This window comes from Rana temporaria, chromosome 1 (assembly GCF_905171775.1).
Source record: "Rana temporaria chromosome 1, aRanTem1.1, whole genome shotgun sequence".
NCBI classification, from domain to species: domain Eukaryota; kingdom Metazoa; phylum Chordata; class Amphibia; order Anura; family Ranidae; genus Rana; species Rana temporaria.
The window spans coordinates 379,483,926-379,503,325 of record NC_053489.1 but is presented as its reverse complement, the minus strand read 5'-3'; the positions used below and the strand labels follow the sequence as shown (position 1 = coordinate 379,503,325).

Sequence of the window (19,400 nt, the reverse complement as noted above, 5' to 3'; positions counted from 1 at the left end):
GGGAGGGGTAGCCAGGCAGTGGTTAATGTTATGCTAGTTGTACGGGCTGTCCTCCTCGCCTCTCAAACGGCTGCATTTACTCCCAGTCCAGAGGAGCTCAGAGCTTATCCTCTGCCCATGGAGAGCCATGCCATGTAGGATGGGCCTGATGACATCTGATCTGTCCCTGGCAGGAAGGACAGATGAATGGGGGGGATCAAATCATACTGGATGGTATGGAGACCATGTGCTGGGAGGACAGGGGATGACAGCAGAAGGGGAAGACAATCTTCCTTCACTTCACACTGATCCACCCAGAATTTAAAACTGTTTTCCCCTAGCCTAAATAGCTTTGGTATGTCTTGCAGTTGAAACCTCTCCACCCAAAAACTGAAAAAAGACTGCCATCTGCTTTGCTTAGGTCTATTTAAAAATACTGGCATGTTATTTTTGCTTAACCCTCTGTAGACCTGTCCACATTACAATGCTTTATCTTCCTCGTCTTACCCAAAATGATGGCCCATTGAATTGTGGTGCCCTCTTGCTGATCTGTTTCTGAAGTAAGAATGTTGCCCTGTTGATCAGCAAACCTTTATTCCCTTCTGATTAGATAATGGAAATGCACCCAGCCCCTATCCCAATCAGTATAAAAATAAGCATCCTTTTGGGGGAAGCATTTGCAGGGGGCACATTTGCAACTGGGGCTATTTCTTCAGGTGGGGCTGATTCTATAAGTGGAAGCACTTCCGCGAATGCACAAAGCGAGGGTACACAAAACACCTTGAAACTTATAATACAGGTATACTCTTCTGGCTGTCGGCTATTGCTCCCCCTTCTAAAATGCACTGTCTACCACCCCTTCTGACAGCTGTGTCTTCTATCCTTAACTGTCTTTCCTTCACCCCTCTTCTCCACCCCACACTAGGGATGTCCCGATACCGATACGGTATCGGTACCGAGCATTTCCCCGAGTACTTGTACTCGGGGGAAATGCTCCGATGCCTCACCCGATACCTGGGCAGCCATCTTTCCCCCATGCTCGTCTTCTCTTCCCCCCCGCTCCGTGAGCGGCTTCTCTTTCCCCCCCGCTCCGTGAGCGGCTTCTCTTTCCCCCCCGCTCCGTGAGCGGCTTCTCTTTCCCCCCCGCTCCGTGAGCGGCTTCTCTTCTCCCCCCGCTCCGTGAGCGGCTTCTCTTCCCCCCCGCTCCGTGAGCGGCTTCTTTTCCCCCCCCGCTCCGTGAGCGGCTTCTCTTTCCCCCCGCTCCGTGAGCGGCTTCTCTTTCCCCCCGCTCCGTGAGCGGCTTCTCTTCCCCCGCTCCGTGCCGCTCTCCCCCCTCAATCTGTCAGGGGGGAGAGCGGAGGTAGGAGCCGCTAAACCCGGCTCCTACCTTTTTAGAATGAACAGAGTCAGTGATCACTGACTCTGTCCATTCATATAACTGAGCATCGTAAACTGTGTTTACGATGCTTCAGTTTATGAATGGATAGGAGCCTCTGTCTCCTGTCCATTCATTTCCAGTGCAGCTGAGAAAGGGACTGGGGAATCTGTTTCCCTAGTCCCTTTCTCTGTCTTAAAGGGGAGATGTCAGAGGTCTGTTAAGACCCCTGATATCTCTCCAAAGACCCCCAACAGGGCTGATTAAAAAATAAATAAAAAAATTGCAATAAATATTAAAAAACAAAAATGTAAAAAAAAAAAAAAACACACACTGACAATCCCCCTAAAAAAATTAAAAATCACTGTAAAAAAAAAAAAAAAAAAAAAAATTACTGCCACTTTCACATGACATAAAAAAAAAAAAAAAGTTTCGGTATCGGTGAGTACTTGAAAAAAAGTATCGGTACTTGTACTCGGTCTCAAAAAAGTGGTATCGGGACAACCCTACCCCACACCTTATATATATCACCCTCACTTCTTTTCTCTCCTTATTACTGCACTCACCAACTCTGGCTAATTCTAAATTCACACACCTATTACTCCAAACCATTGGGGCATGTCCCTTCATATAAAATCACATTCCCACATTACCTCCCTCACCCTTCTGCTTCGCCTAGCCTCTGGTGATGTATCCCCAAACCATGGGCCTCCTCCTTATAACTGTACTCAAAACACCCATTACCCTACACCCTCTGGCTGCAGCCGCAATGCACACAATTTAGTTCCCATTTCTCTTCTTCCCAAGGCCAGACTCCCTTTCTCTTGCGCCCTTTGGAATACTCACTCTGTAACAAACTCACCTCCCCTCCACGATCCCTTCATCACCAACTCATTTAATCTACTCGCCGTTACTGAATCCTGGCTTCACGAATCAGACACTGCGTCTTCTGCTGCTCTATCCCGTAGTGGTCTTCTTTGGACCCACTCCCCCAGATCCAGTGGACACAAAGGAGGGGGTTGGAATCCATTTAGCCCCACATAGCACCTTTCAAGTACCTCACCCACCTCCCTCTGTCACTCTCCTTATTTGAGGCACACTGCATTCATCTCTTCTCCCCAGTTTCTCTTAGGATAGCTGTGATCTACCGATCCCTCGGTCCAGTATTATCCTTTGACGACTTCTCTGCCTGACTACCCTACTTTTTCTTCTGAAACCCCCACACTCTTTCTTGGTGACTTCAACATCCCTATTAATACCAACACTCCTGCAACTTCCAAACTTCTCAGTCTAATCTCCTTTGACCTGAAGCAATGGATACGCGCTCCTACTCTCTCTGAAAGCAATACCCTTGACCTTGTCTTTTCCCACCTATGCACTCCATGCAACCTCTCTAACTATCCTTACCCCCTCTATGATCACTTCCTTATTCATTTCCTTCCCTCCCTCTCCTCCCAAACACCTAATGGTTACTCATAGAGACTTTCACCATATTCAACCCTTCTCTTCTATACTCTGCGACTGACCACCTCTATGACAAAATCGCACCCCTGTCCTGCAACGACCTAGCCACTTCTGTCTACAACACTTCTCTTCTAGCATCACTGGACAGACTGGCACCTTGCACTACATGCAGAATAAGGCCCCATCCCCTTCAACCCTGGCAAAAAGACGATACTAGAAGTCTGAAAAAACAGTCGTGCTCTGGCGCGCCAGTGGCGTAAGACTAAGTCCCAGAAAGATTTCGTCCAGTATAAATCTACCCTCCAAAAATAAAATTCCAGCCTCCTCACTGCCAAAAAGACCCATTTCATCACCCTCATTAAAAACCTATTATCCCGTCCCCCTTCTCTACCTTCAACTCTCTTCCGTCCTTCACCCACTAACTCACCGCACAGGAGATCGCCAATCACTTCAAACAGAAGATTGATACAATTCGTGAGGAGATCTCTACCGTTCAGATACCCTTCACGCTTTACACCTCATGCCCTCAGGCACAATCATTACTTCCCTCTTTCAACCCCACCACTATAGACAAGGTTGCTAAATTACTTGCTAGCGTCCATCTTACCACCTGCGCTCTGGAACCTGTTCAATCGCAAATGCTACGTTCACCCTCTGGCTTTATTCTACACTCTTTAACCCACATCTTCAATCTCTCCCTCTTCTGACATCTTCCCTAACTCTTTGAAACATGCACTAGTCAGCCCCATGCTTAAAAAGCCCTCACTGGACCCATCCAACCTTGACAACCTACGCCTCATCTCCTTGCTCCCTTTTTTTTCCAAACTCCTTGAAATTCTAGTCTACAACCAACTGAGCGTCCACCATGCTAATAACCTTCTTGACCCTTCAGTCTGGATTTCGTCCTCAACATTCCACAGAAACTGCTCGCCTAAAACAAACGATATACTAACGGCCAAAACTAAGGGACACTATTCTGTACTCCTACTCCTGGACCTCTCTGCTGCCTTCGATACGGTTGACCACCCCCTCCTCCTCAAAAACCTCCACACCTTTGGTCTCCGTGACTGTACTCTTCGCCGGTTCTCTACCTACTTATCCAACCGCACCATTAGCGTTACTTACAACTCAACTTCCTCCTCTCCTCTTCCATTCTCTGTTGGGGTCCCCCAATGTTCTGTTCTTGGACCTCTAATTTCAATCTACACCTCCTCCCTGGGTCAGCTGATACCTCATCTCTGGATAAGTTCCAGATGTTTCTTGATGTGCAGAAATTTACTAGGAAATTAAATATTAAACATTACTTCATGACCAATCCAATCCTTAGGAATCAAAGTACCATTGGCAACCAAGCAGGTACAGGACTCAGGAATGCTTCGCTGTTTAATCCCTCAGCGAAACCAGCTGCGAGTATTACAGTGTTTAACCACTTGCCGCCCACCAATGACATATTGACGGCGGCAAAGTGGTTGTAGAATCCTGACTGGACGTCATATGACGTCCTTAGGATTCTGAGCCGCTGCGCGCACCCGGGGGCGCGCATCGCGACGATCGTTGTTGCAGGGTGTCAGTCTGACACCCCGCAACACCGATCTCGGTAAAGAGTCTCTCACGGAGACGCTTTACCACGTGATCAGCCGTGTCCAACCATGGCTGATAACAATGTAAACAGGAAGATGGCTCTTCCTCACTCGCGTCTGACAGACGCGAGTAGAGGAGAGCCGGTTGGCGGCTCTCCTGACAGGGGGGGTTCGCACTGATTGTTTATCAGCGCAGACCCCCCTCGGATCGCCACATGGACCACCAGGGAAGGGAAAAAATAAAAAGGGGGCAAAAAAAGTCTGTAAAAAATAAAAATAAAAAAAAAGCCTGGAAAAAAAAAGATGCCAATCAGTGCCCACAAATGGGCACTGACTGGCAACATAAGTAAATCAGTGCCGCCCCACAGTGTCCATCAGTGCCGCCCCACAGTGTCCATCAGTGCCGCCCCACAGTGTCCATCAGTGCCGCCCCACAGTGTCCATCAGTGCCGCCCCACAGTGTCCATCAGTGCCGCCCCACAGTGTCCATCAGTGCCGCCCCACAGTGTCCATCAGTGCCGCCCCACAGTGTCCATCAGTACCACCCCACAGTGCCCATCTGTGCCGCCCATGAGTGCCCATCAGTGCCGCCCATGAGTGCCCATCAGTGCCGCCCATGAGTGCCCATCAGTGCCGCCCATGAGTGCCCATCAGTGCCGCCCATGAGTGCCCATCAGTGCCGCCGATGAGTGCCCATCAGTGCCGCCGATGAGTGCCCATCAGTGCCGCCGATGAGTGCCCATCAGTGCCGCCGATGAGCGCCGCCAATCAGTGCCACCTCATCTGTGCCCGTCAGTACTACCTCATCGATGTCCATCAGTGCCCATCAGTGCCGCCATATCAGTGCCCGTAATTGAAAGAGAAAACTCACTTATTTACAAAAAAATGTACAGAAAAAAATAAAAACTTATTTTTTTTTCAAATTTTTCAGTCTTTTTTTAGTTGTTGCGCAAAAAAAAAAAAATCGCAGAGGTGATCAAATACCACCAAAAGAAAGCTCTATTTGTGGGGAAAAAGGACGCCAATTTTGTTTGGGTACAGTGTAGCATGACCGCGCAATTGCCATTCAAAGTGCGACAGTGCTGAAAGCTAAAAAAATTGGCTTGGGCGGGAAGGTGCCCTGTATGGAAGTGGTTAACCACTTGCTTACTGGGCACATATACCCCCCTCCTGCCCAGGTGAAATTTCAGCTTTCAGCACTGCGTCGCTTTAACAATTGCGCGGTCGTGCGACAAGGCTCCCAAACAAAATTGATGTCCTTTTTTCCCCACAAATAAAGCTTTCTTTTGGTGGTATTTGATCGCCTGTGCGGTTTTTATTTTTTGCGCTGTAAACAAAAAAAAGCGACAATTTTGAAAAAAATACTATATTTTTTACTTGTTGCTATAATAAATATCCCAATTTAAAAAAACAAAAACAATTTTTTTTCTCAGTTTAGGCCGATACGTATTCTTCTACATATTTTTGGTAAAAAAAAAAAAAAAAATCGCAATAAGCGACTGGTTTGCGCAAAAGTTATAGCGCCTACAAAATAAGGGACAGAATTATTATTTTTTATTATTTATTTTTTTACTAGATCTGCGATTTTTCTTGGGACTGCGACGTTATGGCGGACACATCGGACACTTTTGACACATTTTTGGCGCCATTCACATTTATACTGCGATCAGTGCTATAAATATGCACTAATTACAGTATAAATGTGACTGGCATTGAAGGGGTTAACACTAGGGGGTGAGGAAGGGGTTAAATGTGTACCCTAATTAGTGTTCTAACTGTGGGGGAAGGGGGGTGACCGATCTATGTCCCTATGGACAAGGGACACAGATCGGTCTCCTCTCCAGAGACAGCACCGCTGTCTCTGTGTAAAACGGCAATGAGAGATGATCTCATATGTTTACATATGAGATCATCTCTCATTGGCCGCACAGATCACATCGCAAACGGCCACTCTGATTGGCCGTTCGCGGCGATCTGTGATTGGCTGTGTCCAAGGGACACGGCCAGCACAGCAGTTCCCCGCTGCGCGCTCTGGAGCGCGCAAAGGGGCGGACGTCAATTGACGTCCACTTGGATTTTGGGATCCGCGCTGTAGCCGTCATTTGACTATAGCGCGGGTCCCAAGAGGTTAAAGAAATTATATTACGGGACCTATCACAAGTCCAATTTAGAAAGGACAGACAGAAAAATACTGAGGAGGGCATCAAAATGGACATAGGAAGGGAGTCATTAATTATAAAGAGCATTAATGTATTTGATACCGCTGGCTCCGAAGACTCCCATTATCTACTACATCCCCAAAGTACATAAAAATCCCATCCAACCCCCCGGCCGCCCTATAGTGAGTGGCATAGATTCTCTTACTTCTAGAGTGGGGAAGTTTGCCGATCACTTCCTACAGCCTGTGGTAGTCAAAACGCCATTTTTTTTTGAGGGATTATATGCAGATTATCAAAGAAATTGCCGAGTTGAAGGTGGAGGAGGACGTCCTGCTGGTAACAGCAGACGTTTCCTCCTTGTACACGACTATTCCCCATGATTTGGGATATAAGGCAGCAGAATTCCTTTCTGAAAAAAGATCTTTCCTTGAAATCTTCCACATTAGATTTTGTCATGAAACTGTTGTTTCGCGATGGAATACAATTATTTCTATTATGGCGTGGCTATGGGGGCGAAATTTGCCCCCAGCCTAGCCGGACTCTTTATGGCCCTGTGGGAAAATGATCGACTTTTCTCTTTAGAGGAGCCCCGCCTTCTTTTTTGGCATTGATATATTGACGATGCCTTTTTTCTTTGGAAGGGGGATGTGCCATCCTTGGAGGGCTTCATGACCAATCTTAATAATAATTGGGGGATAAAATTTACCTATGAACATAGTTCTGTATCTGTCAACTTTCTAGATCTGGTTATTTTCAAAGAGCAAGATGTTCTAACCAAAGCTTTTTTTTTAAAAGCACAGATCGAAATGGCTACATCCCAAGGGATAGTGGCCACCATCCTAACTGGCTTAAGGCCATACCTTGAGGTCAGTTTCAGAGGATCAGGAGAAACTGTTCTCGTGTAGAGGTATTTGAAACATAAGTAAAAGTTTTGAAACGCTTTGAGGAGAGGGGGTATTTGACATCTACTTTGGATGAGGATATCAAAACTGTTGCTACTTTGGATAGACAAAACCTATTGGTCCCCAAAGTGAAAAATCAGGAAAGGTCCAATGGGGAATTTTAATGGTCCTTTCTGACCACCTTTTCATCCCAGCATTGGTGGGTCAGAAGGGTAAGACAAAGACATTGGTCGGTTTTGAAATCCGACAGGATTATGGGACCTAAACTGAGTTGGGCGCTGGCCTGTTCTCCCGTTTGTTCTCGGGGAGACACACCTAAGGTATATTGAGATTCCATTTAACCACCTGCGGTGGGTGTCCATCCCCCTTTTTGGGGTTCTCAATGAGAATTTTGCGGGCAGCAGGCTACCATGCAGCTTGGCACTCTGTACCTACCCATAATTGGGTTACAGTGTTTGTTCTCCTGTTCTTTTAATTTAATTCCATGTATTTATTTAAATGTACCCGTTAGGTGTTTGGTGGGAGAAATGCGCATATTGTAATTATATTTTTGATTCGTTGGTTCATTCGGACCTTGAGATTACATATCAGGGAAGTTAGCCCCCCCTTTTTTCTGTTCGTGGCTTCCACCTATGCATGTCCTTATCCCGCCAGGCATAGAAATAGATTTTCATGCTTTTTAAATGTAACTATTGGTAGGTTTCTATTTTGTTTTTTACACTGAGCCATGCACATGTCCTTCTTCCCGGAGTCGGAGCCGTGTCTTAGTGGAAGTAAAGGAGCTGGCCGAACTGTGTTCACATCGGGGTGCTGTATTATGGAGTTTCCGGTGTCACTCTCCGCTTTGTGTATATATAAGAGTGTGGTGTGCGACGTCCGATCCTACGCCTCCTTTCCCTGTTGATGCCCATTCGGGAGAAACGCAAAGTCGGGTGGAGCGAGTATCGCTGACGTCACCACGCCCCCAGCTGATCGGCCTGTGCTGATGCTGGTTTGAGTTGCACACGCTTCCAAAATTTGAACCTTTGTAACAAGTGCAGTTTTTTTAGATGTCAGTTTTCTTTGAGTGGAATAAAGAGTAACTTTTTAACGAATTACTGCACTATGAAGTATTCCTTTTCCTTTAAACCTACACGTTCCCACATGATCTGGTGAGGCTGCTATACTGTGGAAATAACTATTGGGAGAAAACAGCAGGAGGAGGAGACCTGGATTGAACGCTTCTGATCCAGCCGCGGATATCCCCGTTTCTGAGCCTTTCTGATCCCTGTGGGGGTCCGACGGATCTGGTAAGCGTCCATCCTTTTTTATTTAGACGTGGGGATTTCGAGTCTATTTGTTTTCCTGCATCCATCCAGTCATTCTAAAGGAGGATCAATAACGTATATGAGCCAGCACATTGATGCCATTGTGCAAGGACCTCGTCTCACCTGGTTGTTTATTTTGATTCCAATTTTAATATATCACGTAATAACAAAATTAATCCAATTATTATACTATCATTTTTGTGCTTTGGGATTTGCCATGACTGGCTGTTTTATTTTGTTTTATATGGTTTAAAATTATCAACATACAGGGTGTCTAGGTAAAGTGCATACATACATGTGCACACGCCAGAATAACCCTAATATTTAATAATACCTCTCAATCATTTTCACTGCATGTGTCAAACAACTCCCCCTCCCATTCCCTCTCTACCCACCACTTTTTCGGGCGTCGCCCAGCGTCCGGTGATCTCCTGTGGCGTCACACTTGATCACTTGGCAATCACATAGGGATACCATAGTGGGGGGGAGCACCTTCAGGTCAGCACATCATCCAAGGGATTAACGGGCCCTCCTCTGTTGCGACGAGGAAGCTTGATTTGGACTGTTCCATACTCATCAACTTGGTAAAAAATCCTTTCCGTTGATGTTCTACCTCAATTTGATAAAAGATATAATAATGATTTTTTGTAAATTTCTTTTCAGTAACAACCAAAACCTCTGAAGAAGACCCTTAGGGTCGAAACGCGTTAGCACTTATTTGTATATGTTCACAGTATCAAGCCTTACAAATATTTGTTGTGTACTGTCAATGTATGGAATTTTAATGCTTTTGTAATACCGCAACTCATATCTTAATTTTACTTCCCTTTACACTCTTTGTACGTGTTATCCCAAATAAAACCTTTTATACACATTGCATCCAAATTTTTTACTTGAGCTGCCTAAAAACCCCATTGGGGAAAATTTCTCTGAAGCTAAGTAACATCGAACATTTTTATGAAGGGCAAAGTGCCGCGTGGGCGATATAACCACTTGCCATCCAATGTCTTGGTAGTAATACCATAAGCATGGCTGATAGTTTTTTTTCCCCAACTGATGACCAGCCATTATGTAAAAGTAAACATTTTTACAGCATTGAGGACCATTCCAGTGATGGTTCCTGGACTCTACCCTTCCTCTGGGAAGCTTTGGACTGCAGTAAGCAGTTGGGACAGCTTCCTGCAGATAAGATGGCTTTCCCACAGCCAGTGGGAAGTGAGCCCTTCCTTGACAATGAACAGTGGTTGCTGTTCAAAACTTGCTGGATTAGATCACTGGTGATGTCACCAATGGCAGGGAAGCTTTGCTCCAAGGTTGCATATGCTGCAATATCCACCAGAGCTCTATGACAGGACTCAGAGGGACCACTCCCCCCTCCCACACACTTAAAGCGGAGCTCCACCCTAAAGTGGAACTTTACACCCCTGATTGCACACTTCAGCTGCCACTAGTCATTAGTGGTGATTGGGTTTTTTTTGCGTTAGTTCCTCATTTCATGAGGATCTTATATATTTTATTTTAAATCGTTCACATTATTGATGTGTTTTATGCAACATTCCATATTTTTGCGCTCATCATTCACTTTATTCATTTCATATTTTTGTTGTTAGCACAATTTAGATTTGAGCTGCATTGATTTTTTATTTATATTTTGTTAGCACATTTCTCACCCTCACTTTGTTAGTATTGGCCAGCGCTTTAGTCACCCCCCTTTTTACATATCACTTCATTCTAACACCACTAAAGCAGCTGCCATGGAAGCACTTTCCTATATGGAACATCGTCAGGTGGACTTGGATGAGGTTTTTAATGTCAATAACCATCACAGAGATACTGACCTGAATAGCCAATTTAGGATATTGGCCCACAATATGGAAAGAAAGGTCAATTTATGGTGGGACATTCATACCTTTGACAGGTATATAAAAGAGAAAATTGTCCCCAGAAGGCTCAGATGGGATGTTCCCCCCAATGATGGCCTTCTGGACAAACAATCTATAGATGAATGGTTTCATTTTTTTAACGATAAAAGTATAGAAGCAATTCATTTCCTTCTAAAACGCAAACAGAAAAGGGTACGCACGATTGATGCTACAATAGAAGACACCAAACTGAAATTGGAGCCGTTTAAGGACTCAGCTGAGTTAAAAAAATTAGCAACCCAATTGAATAATAGCTTAGCTATTAAGGATGCAGAAGACCAAAAAAGGAAAACTAAAAAATACCAACGTGATATTTCGGATTACACAGCGGATCAGGTTTTTAAGTGGCAGGCTAAGACTACAGCCTTACCACCCACATCAACGCATTCCACACCTGAGAAGGAAGTGCAAATCCAAGATCCTACTTTAAGTAGACCCATTAAGTATATGGGTGGGCAAATAAAAGCACCAGTAGTCGCAAGATCAGAACAGGAACCACAAAACCATCAAAAAAATAGGGAGGGGTCTAACCATCGTACACCTCATAATAACAAATCAAAGAAACCCTTCAAAAAAACGTTTAAAAAATCTAATTGGAACCGTCGGAATTCGGAGAGAGATTATAGGGAAAATAGAGGACCGGTGTACCATGCACCGCCACCTAATCCTCCACCCTATTATCCCCAATATTATAATCATCCGCAACGGAGTCCAATTCGTACCTACAATCACTATGAGCCCCTACGACACTATCAGGAACATCATTATCCAACACACCAATACAATCACGATTCCCAAAGGTCTTTTTTAGACAGAGATCGGAGGGATCTTTCTCCAAGGAGATACCCTCAGGAAACCTATTGATCCCCAAGAAGATACACTCAAGTGGATCAATCACCCCCAAGGAAAACTCAAGAATCACACAGGTCCCCAAGAAGATCAAAGGAGGAAAGAGCAATCCGTACTCCAGAAGAAAACGGGGATGCAGAGCGGGAAAGAGATCCCAAAAGAAAGAGTGGAAAAGGGGAGGGGGTCTTCAACATAAGTGGCAAAATATTATCGACTGATGAGTTGGTCGTGTTGGAAGGGGGTCTCAAACATGCACCTGTAAAAAACTTAAATAAGTTTGACACGTATATCAACATCCAAAAATACATCAGAAAAGTTAATATCAAAAAGTACTTTCTAGGAAACCCAGCTAAATGTCAACTATCCACATCTATAGAAATTGACACTATACAACACAGCATGCTTCGAAACAATTCTGTGTTCAACCCTCAGGTTGGAAATGGTCAACATATAGAAGTCTTCAAAAAACTAGTGCTCCAAGATTTGGATGGCCTGAAATTAAAGAAGGTCTCGGACCCCCCACATATAAAAAGAGGTATTCAAAGCCTAAAAAAACGGAAGGATATTGTGATTCGCCCGGTGGATAAAGGGGGAGGAGTCGTGGTCCAATCCAAGGAGCAATACCATCAGGAACTCCTTGGACAACTTCAAGATGAGGACACGTATACAAAATTATTGATCAACCCCATCGCCAATTATAAATCACAATTAAAGCAACTTATCCATTTAGGCAAGAAAAAAGATATTTTGAATAAAAAAGGCCATTTTTCTACTTCCAGAAACCTGCAGAATTCCTGTAATCTATACCGTCCCGAAAGTACATAAGGATAAAAACAATCCCCCGGGCAGGCCGATCGTCAATGGGATTGATTCCCTGACTGCAAGGATGGGCCAATATTTGGACCATTTCTTGCAACCGGCAGGTCAGCAAACTAAGTCCTATTTGAGGGACACAAAACATGTCCTTCAAATATTAGAAGAAATACCAGTCTCAGAAGGTAACACATTACTTGCCACCGCTGACGTGTCATCTTTATACACGATTGTGAAACATCACCAAGCGTGTAGTGCAACTAAATGGCTTTTAAAGAATTACACTACTTTAATTTGTAAGCAACGCAAGTTCCTTATCAAATGCCTTGAGTTTTGCTTGAAATCCAATTATTTTTGGTATAATCAAACGTACTACAACCAAAAAACAGGCATTGCCATGGGGGCTAAATTTGCCCCATCTGTGGCTAATGCGTTTATGGCACAGTGGGAAGAAGAAGAAGCAGTGTATTTAAACACCCCACCAGAATTGTCCCTGTACAAAAGGTACATTGATGATGTGCTGATTGTTTGGAAAGGGTCTAAGAACACTTTGGAAGAATTCTTTACAGGCCTTAATTCCAATGACCAAAATATTAAATTGGTGGTTAACATCAGTAATAAAACAGTGAACTTTTTAGATCTGGACATCACGATAATGGAGAATCAGCTTATCACCAAAACTCACTTTAAAAGCGTAGATACGAATAGTTACTTATCACTGAAAAGCTGCCACTACAAATCGTGGCTATTGAATATTCCAAAAGGACAGCTTGTCCGTATTAGACGGAACTGCACCAAGGAGACTGATTTCCTTACCCAAGCTCGATTTATTGGGGAAAGATTCCAAAAGAAAGGCTATCCGGAACATTTCATCCAGCAACAAATCCAAACGGTTGCTGGATTGGACAGGAAGAGTATGCTGCAAGGCAGCATGAGACCTCAACGCAATGTGGAAGCACCAGTCATTATTCTGGACTATAATGTCCAACATAGAGATGTGGAAAAACTATTTAGGAAACATTGGCATATATTGACAGCAGACAAACATTTGAAGAAAATTCTGCCTGCCAAACCCAACATTGTCTACAAAAGAGCCCCTACAGTTCGCGACATGTTGGTCAAATATGTAGTTGATCCTCCTCCCAGGAGTGGGTACACTTTTTTTAACAAAAAAGGTTTCTTTCCTTGCAAGTATTGCTTTGCGTGCTTACACACAAAAGGGCCTCAATTGAAGAGGACAGAATTTTTGGGTACCCACACCAATGTATGGCACCCTATCAAAGATTTCATCAGTTGCCATACGGAGGGTGTGGTATACGTTCTACAGTGCACATGTAATCTACAATATGTAGGTAGAACCAAAAGACCTTTGATGGTTCGTATTAAAGAACACATCAAAAATATACGAAAGGGTTATGATAAACACAATGTTAGCAGGCATTTTGATCAGGTCCACAATAGAAATCCACGACACTTATCCTTCTGGGCTATAGATAAGTTCAACAAACCATGGAGAGGGGCACATCTAGTTAGAACTATAAGCCAAAAAGAATCTCAGTGGATACATACTTTACATACATTGGTGCCTGATGGATTAAATGTGGACTTTGATGTCAACTGCTTTCTCAGTAACTTTTAACTAATGATTTATTGTAGTTTATTGATTGTAAAGGATGAGATGAAGCTGCACTTCGGTTTAGTCTTCAATTTTTAACCCCATCTTCCCCTGCCTTGCCTATATTTATGCAATGTCAGTGACCCCGTCTTCCATTATTAGACAGTTGGTTCATACTGTACTTTTTGATGGTAGGCATTTTTTGGGTCAGGTTGGACCTAACCATTTTTAATATATTTTAATATTCATAGTGTAAAGATTTACACTTATATAATTTTATTATATTTTAATACATTTTAACGTTTAATATATGTAATTTTACACACAATTTGATGGTAAACACCCCCCCCCCACTCTATTTATATATTTGATTGATTTTCATCATTGTCATCAATCACCTATATGAAATCAGTGACCATTGTGCGTTCACTCATGTGTTCCTTTTCTAATGTTCTGCACCTTTATCATTACCATCTAATAGATGTAATGTGCTTGAGTCAGTCTCCACAATCTAGTCCCAGGAGACACATTGACAAATTTTTTACACATTCCAGTATTCTAACTGGATACATGTTGCCCACTCTGTCGGTTAAAGATGCTGTGTTGATTCCCACACACAAGATGGCCGCGGGTCGGTCTAAGGGCATCCATCATCCAAAATGGCCGCATTTAACTTCTGCCTATTGGACTATTTAACAAAAGCCAGTCTAGCCAATCCCTAGCCTCTGATGAAGTCACGTGTCGTGACGTAACGCGTAAGGCGCATCTAGACGTAACCGGAAGTGACGCGGCATCCCGTCTGCACTATCGCTGCTTGACACCTCGCGTTGCTGTATTTTAAAGTTTTTTATGTTTAAGCTATTTTATTTATCTATGGAAGTCTATTAAATTCCGTTTTGGAAATACTTCACTATTGGAGCCCTTCTTTTCTTTCAACCACCTGTGATTGTTTGGATACGGAGCGGCCATTTTGGTGAAGCCTGGAATTACACACAGAGAGAAAGACACGCTTCTGGAGAGAGACCATTGTACTACAGTCGTCCATCCGAGAAGGGAGAACTTTGCAGGCATTCCATCTGAGGACTTCTATGCTGTTTTCCCATGTGAGGGAGGTAAGCGCTCTGTGAGCCCACCTGCCGTATGAAATTTTACATCACTCTGTATTGGATATATTTCATCGCTGCCAGCCTCCATACACGGATCAATATATTGCTGTCACTTGGGACACCTTTATTATTATCACATCTTGGGACATTGTACTGTTAATCACCCCTGATTGCACACTTCAGCTGCCACTAGTCATTAGTGGTGATTGTTTTTTTTTTGCGTTAGTTCCTCATTTCATGAGGATCTTATATATTTTATTTATTTTAAATCGTTCACATTATTGATGTGTTTTATGCAACATTCCATATTTTTGCGCTCATCATTCACTTTATTCATTTCATATTTTTGTTGTTAGCACAATTTAGATTTGAGCTGCATTGATTTTTTATTTATATTTTGTTAGCACATTTCTCACCCTCACTTTGTTAGTATTGGCCAGCGCTTTAGTCACCCCCCTTTTTACTTATTGCTGTAGAAACTTGAACATAAGGAGAACAATGGGTAATGGGATACTTAAACGCTTGAGTGCCAATTTACAGGACACTTCTCTGTATGGCAGCAGTGCAGTCACTAAGTTTGCAGCTGAAGACCATGAACAAAAGGGTTTTGGCACAGTTTAAAGTAGAACAGAGCAGCCTAAAACCCTGGCAGCTGAAAAGAATCTTGAACTAGTTCAGGGCCAAGACCGGCTATACACTGTTCAAACCTCGCCTGGTTCAGCCTAACCAGCCTGCCTGATTCACATACGATATCATCATCAGCACCACCTGTGTTGATGGGGGAATCATGCAAATTTCATTCCTGCAACCCATGGTCCTGGCATCTGAAACCTCTTAATGGGCTGGGAGACACCGGCGCAAAGGGGTTAATGAATGATTTAGATGCCCATACATCTTTAGATTTCTATACAATTATATCTGAACTCAGTATATGTAAAAAAAAAAAAAAAAGTTTTATTGCCCATCTAAAGTATTGGACCCCCTCAAATGTTTTGTTTAGACCTTTAGAGGGTAAACTACTTACAACGTAGTACAGAATATTAAAGGAAGGTGCCTTTGAGCTGGAAAGATATGGAAAGCAAATACCAGTATCTTTCACATAGGAGAAAAATAAATATCCACCTCTTTTTTTGCTGTTCCTCTAGAATCACACAGTCATCATTATCATCTTCATCTTCTTCTGTGTCTGCCTGGAAACCATCTGGCCTCAGTTACAGTTATCTAAAATAAAAAACAGTCAAATATCAGCAATTGCAATAAATTTAACAGAATAAATATTTGCTGCTTATATATTCTTTTAAAATGAGGCTTTGTTTAGATGTGTTGTGGTGGTGGGGCGGCGCGCGGCAATGTGTGATTGAGGTGCGTTTTTGCCGCCTGCCAGCGGACCCCCCCAATAGGCAACAGATGGGGAAGTTTGTGCCCGCAGCAAAGTTTCAAGTCCGCTGAATGCTACACAGTAAAGCAAATAAGGAAGCACCGCGAACAGCCCCACTGCAAAGGATGGCTGTGTTGCTTAGGCTTGTCACTTGGAAAAGACTGCAATAGTATAAGGATGCTATTGACATACTGTGAGGAAGCAAAGGAAATAACTGTTTTAACCCAATTTTTGACAAAGGCAAGTGTGTATATACACAGTTGCCTTTGGCAAAAATTGGGTTAAAACAGGCATTACATCGCTTCCTCGCAGCCTGTCAATAGCATCCTTATACTATTGCAGTCTTTTCCAAAGTTGCATTGTTACTTTAATGGAAATCACCTGTGATCAAGGATTTATAAGTGATTTTATTATTAAGGCCCCATTCACACCTAAGCGACAAAACGCCCGACGCGGGACGCTTCTGTCGCTTGAGGGGAGAATTCCCATTGCCGTCTATGGAGATGGTTCACATCTCATAGACGCGCAACGCCTGTCGCCTGAAAAAAAGTCCCGGACCCTTTTTTTCACGCGACAGGCGCGTTTTCCCATAGACAGCAATGGGAATACTTTAGAAAAAAAAAAAAAAAAAAAGATACATTTGTAATCGCGGCAAATCTGCCGCTACACGCGTACGCGGCTGTCGCTTAGGTGTGAATGCAGCCTAATACACAGGAAAGGTTCAACTTCAGGTGCATCAGTATTGTGGCATAAGCTACATTACATGAAGACAAGATAACACTGAAAGCAACTAAGAAATAGAAAGTGTGTGGCACAGATGTAAATCTGCGAACAGTGCATTCTCCAAAAGTGAACACATCCATGGAATAGACTAGTTCTGAATTCTGAAGCAGTGACAAGCTTAAGCAACACAGCCATCCACTGTGTCCTTGATGGCAGCCACATCTGTCCCAAAGCCACAGTCACACCTGTATAGTGTCACTTGAGCCAGCGAACACCACGTCCCAAAAAAAATGCACACCAGCGAGTAAGTGTTTAAAATCCATAGCATGACAGCTGAGGCAGCAGGGAGCACTCGCTGTCCATTTGAGATTTTAAAATTTGAACCCATGGAGAGCAGTAGGTCAATAAACAAAGGAAAGGTGTCTACAAAAGGATGAAGCATTCTGGAGAGAAGCAGGCAATCACCCAGCAGCACTATACATAATCCTGCTGAAGTGGCGAACGCCAGCGTGTCATGTCAGCCACAAAAAAATAAGGCCGAACTAGTGTCCCAGAAGCACTTGCATATCAGTTATGGCTTCCCTCTAACTCAGCAGCAGCAGCAGCAGCTAGTTTTTACTGCACAGCCAGGGATTCAGGCAGACACTGACATTTTACAGCAGTTACATTTTTTTTTCATCGATTTATTTCATGCAATTTTGAACTAGTGAAATCGTTCTGCCTACCAATACAAATTCTCCCCCACTAAAAAATGTTTGCTCTGATGCAGTCAGCAGACTTGGGAAAGCCATTTCCCAGTTATTTTCCCTTCCACAGAAACAGGCTTAAGACAAGACCCCCCAAAAAAGGTGGAGTTCTACTCAGAGGTAGCGTTATTTCCACTTTTTATTGACAGTTTAACCACTTGAGACCCGTAGGACGTCAATCTGACGACCTGGACTTTGTGCGGTGATATCTGAATGAGGCCTGCAGCTACAGGCATCATTCAGATATCACCGTCTTCAGCCGGCGATTCTCTGTGCACAGAAGAACGATCAAAGCTGCGGTTCCACCGCTCAATCGTTCTTCTAGGCAGTGGGAGGGACGTCCCCCCCCTCCCGCCTGCTTCTCCGGGCTCTCCCGTGCCATCGGGGGCCCGGAGAGCGAATCGGCCGGCGCTCGTTGGTGTACCATAGAGATGACTGGTGACCAGACGGTCACAGGCAGTCTCTATGACCGTCGGAGGGACTCCGGGCCGCGACGTTATGACGCAGGCCCGGTAGCCGGGAAGTAAACAAAGCCGCAATCGCGGCTGTCGGCATGTAATCGGTGATTTCTTTTCACCGATTTCTTGCTTGTAAGCCTGTTTGGAGAGATGTGGGGTCTTATTGACCCCACATCTCTCCATAAAGAGGACCTGTCACAGTGATTCCTATTACAAGGGATGTGTACATTCCTTGTAATAGGAATAAAAGTGATTAAAAAAAAATAAAAAATAAAAAAAAGTGTAAAAATAAAAAAATTAAGTAAAAAAAAATAATAAAAAAAAATTTAAAACGCCCCTGTCCCAGTCGCTCGCGTGCAGAAGCGAACGCGCATGCAAGTCCCGCCCACATATGTAAACACCGTTCAAACCCCACATGCGAGGTATCATCGTGTGCGTTAGAGCGTGTGCAACAATTCTAGCACTAGACCTCCTCTGTAACTCAAAAATAGTAACCTGTAAAAAAAATTAAAGCGTCGCCTATGGAGATTTTTAAGTACCGAAGTTTGGCGCCATTCCATGTGTGCGCAATTTTAAAGCGTGACATGTTAGGTATCTATTTACTCGGCGTAACATCGTCTTTCACATTATACAAAAAAATTGGGCTAACTTTACTGTTTTGTTATTTTTTAATTCATGAAACAGTTTTCTTCCCCTAAAAAAAGGCGTTTGAAAAATGATTGCGCAAATACCGTGTGAGAAAAAAAGTTGCAATGACCGCCATTTTATTCCCTAGGGTGTCTGCTAAAAAAATATATATAATGTTTGGGTGTTCCGATTAATTTTCTAGCAAAAAAATTTTGATTTTTACATGGAGAGAAGTGCCAAAATAGGCCCGGTAACGAAGTGGTTAATAACTCCATTAGTACTGGCTAATTGTTGAAAAGCCAGTGTGGTACCAATATTTAAAAAAGGACGGAGATATACCTGGGAACTACAGATCAGTCAGTCCAACATCTATAGTAAGTAAACTTCTGGAGGGGAT

The 19,400-nt window shown here is 43.6% G+C and overlaps 1 protein-coding gene across 1 annotated transcript in view; it reads right to left on the bottom strand.

Annotated features, from left to right (window-relative positions):
• The window catches only part of LOC120929153 (chromatin assembly factor 1 subunit A-B-like), a 188,233-nt gene that overhangs the window by 1,461 nt on the left and 167,372 nt on the right, over positions 1–19,400 (bottom strand). Inside the window, exon 6 of the mRNA XM_040340407.1 lies at positions 16,194–16,292. Within this exon, the coding sequence (XP_040196341.1) occupies positions 16,242–16,292 (51 nt within the window). The 3' untranslated portion in view covers positions 16,194–16,241. The remainder of the gene's footprint in view (positions 1–16,193; positions 16,293–19,400) is intronic.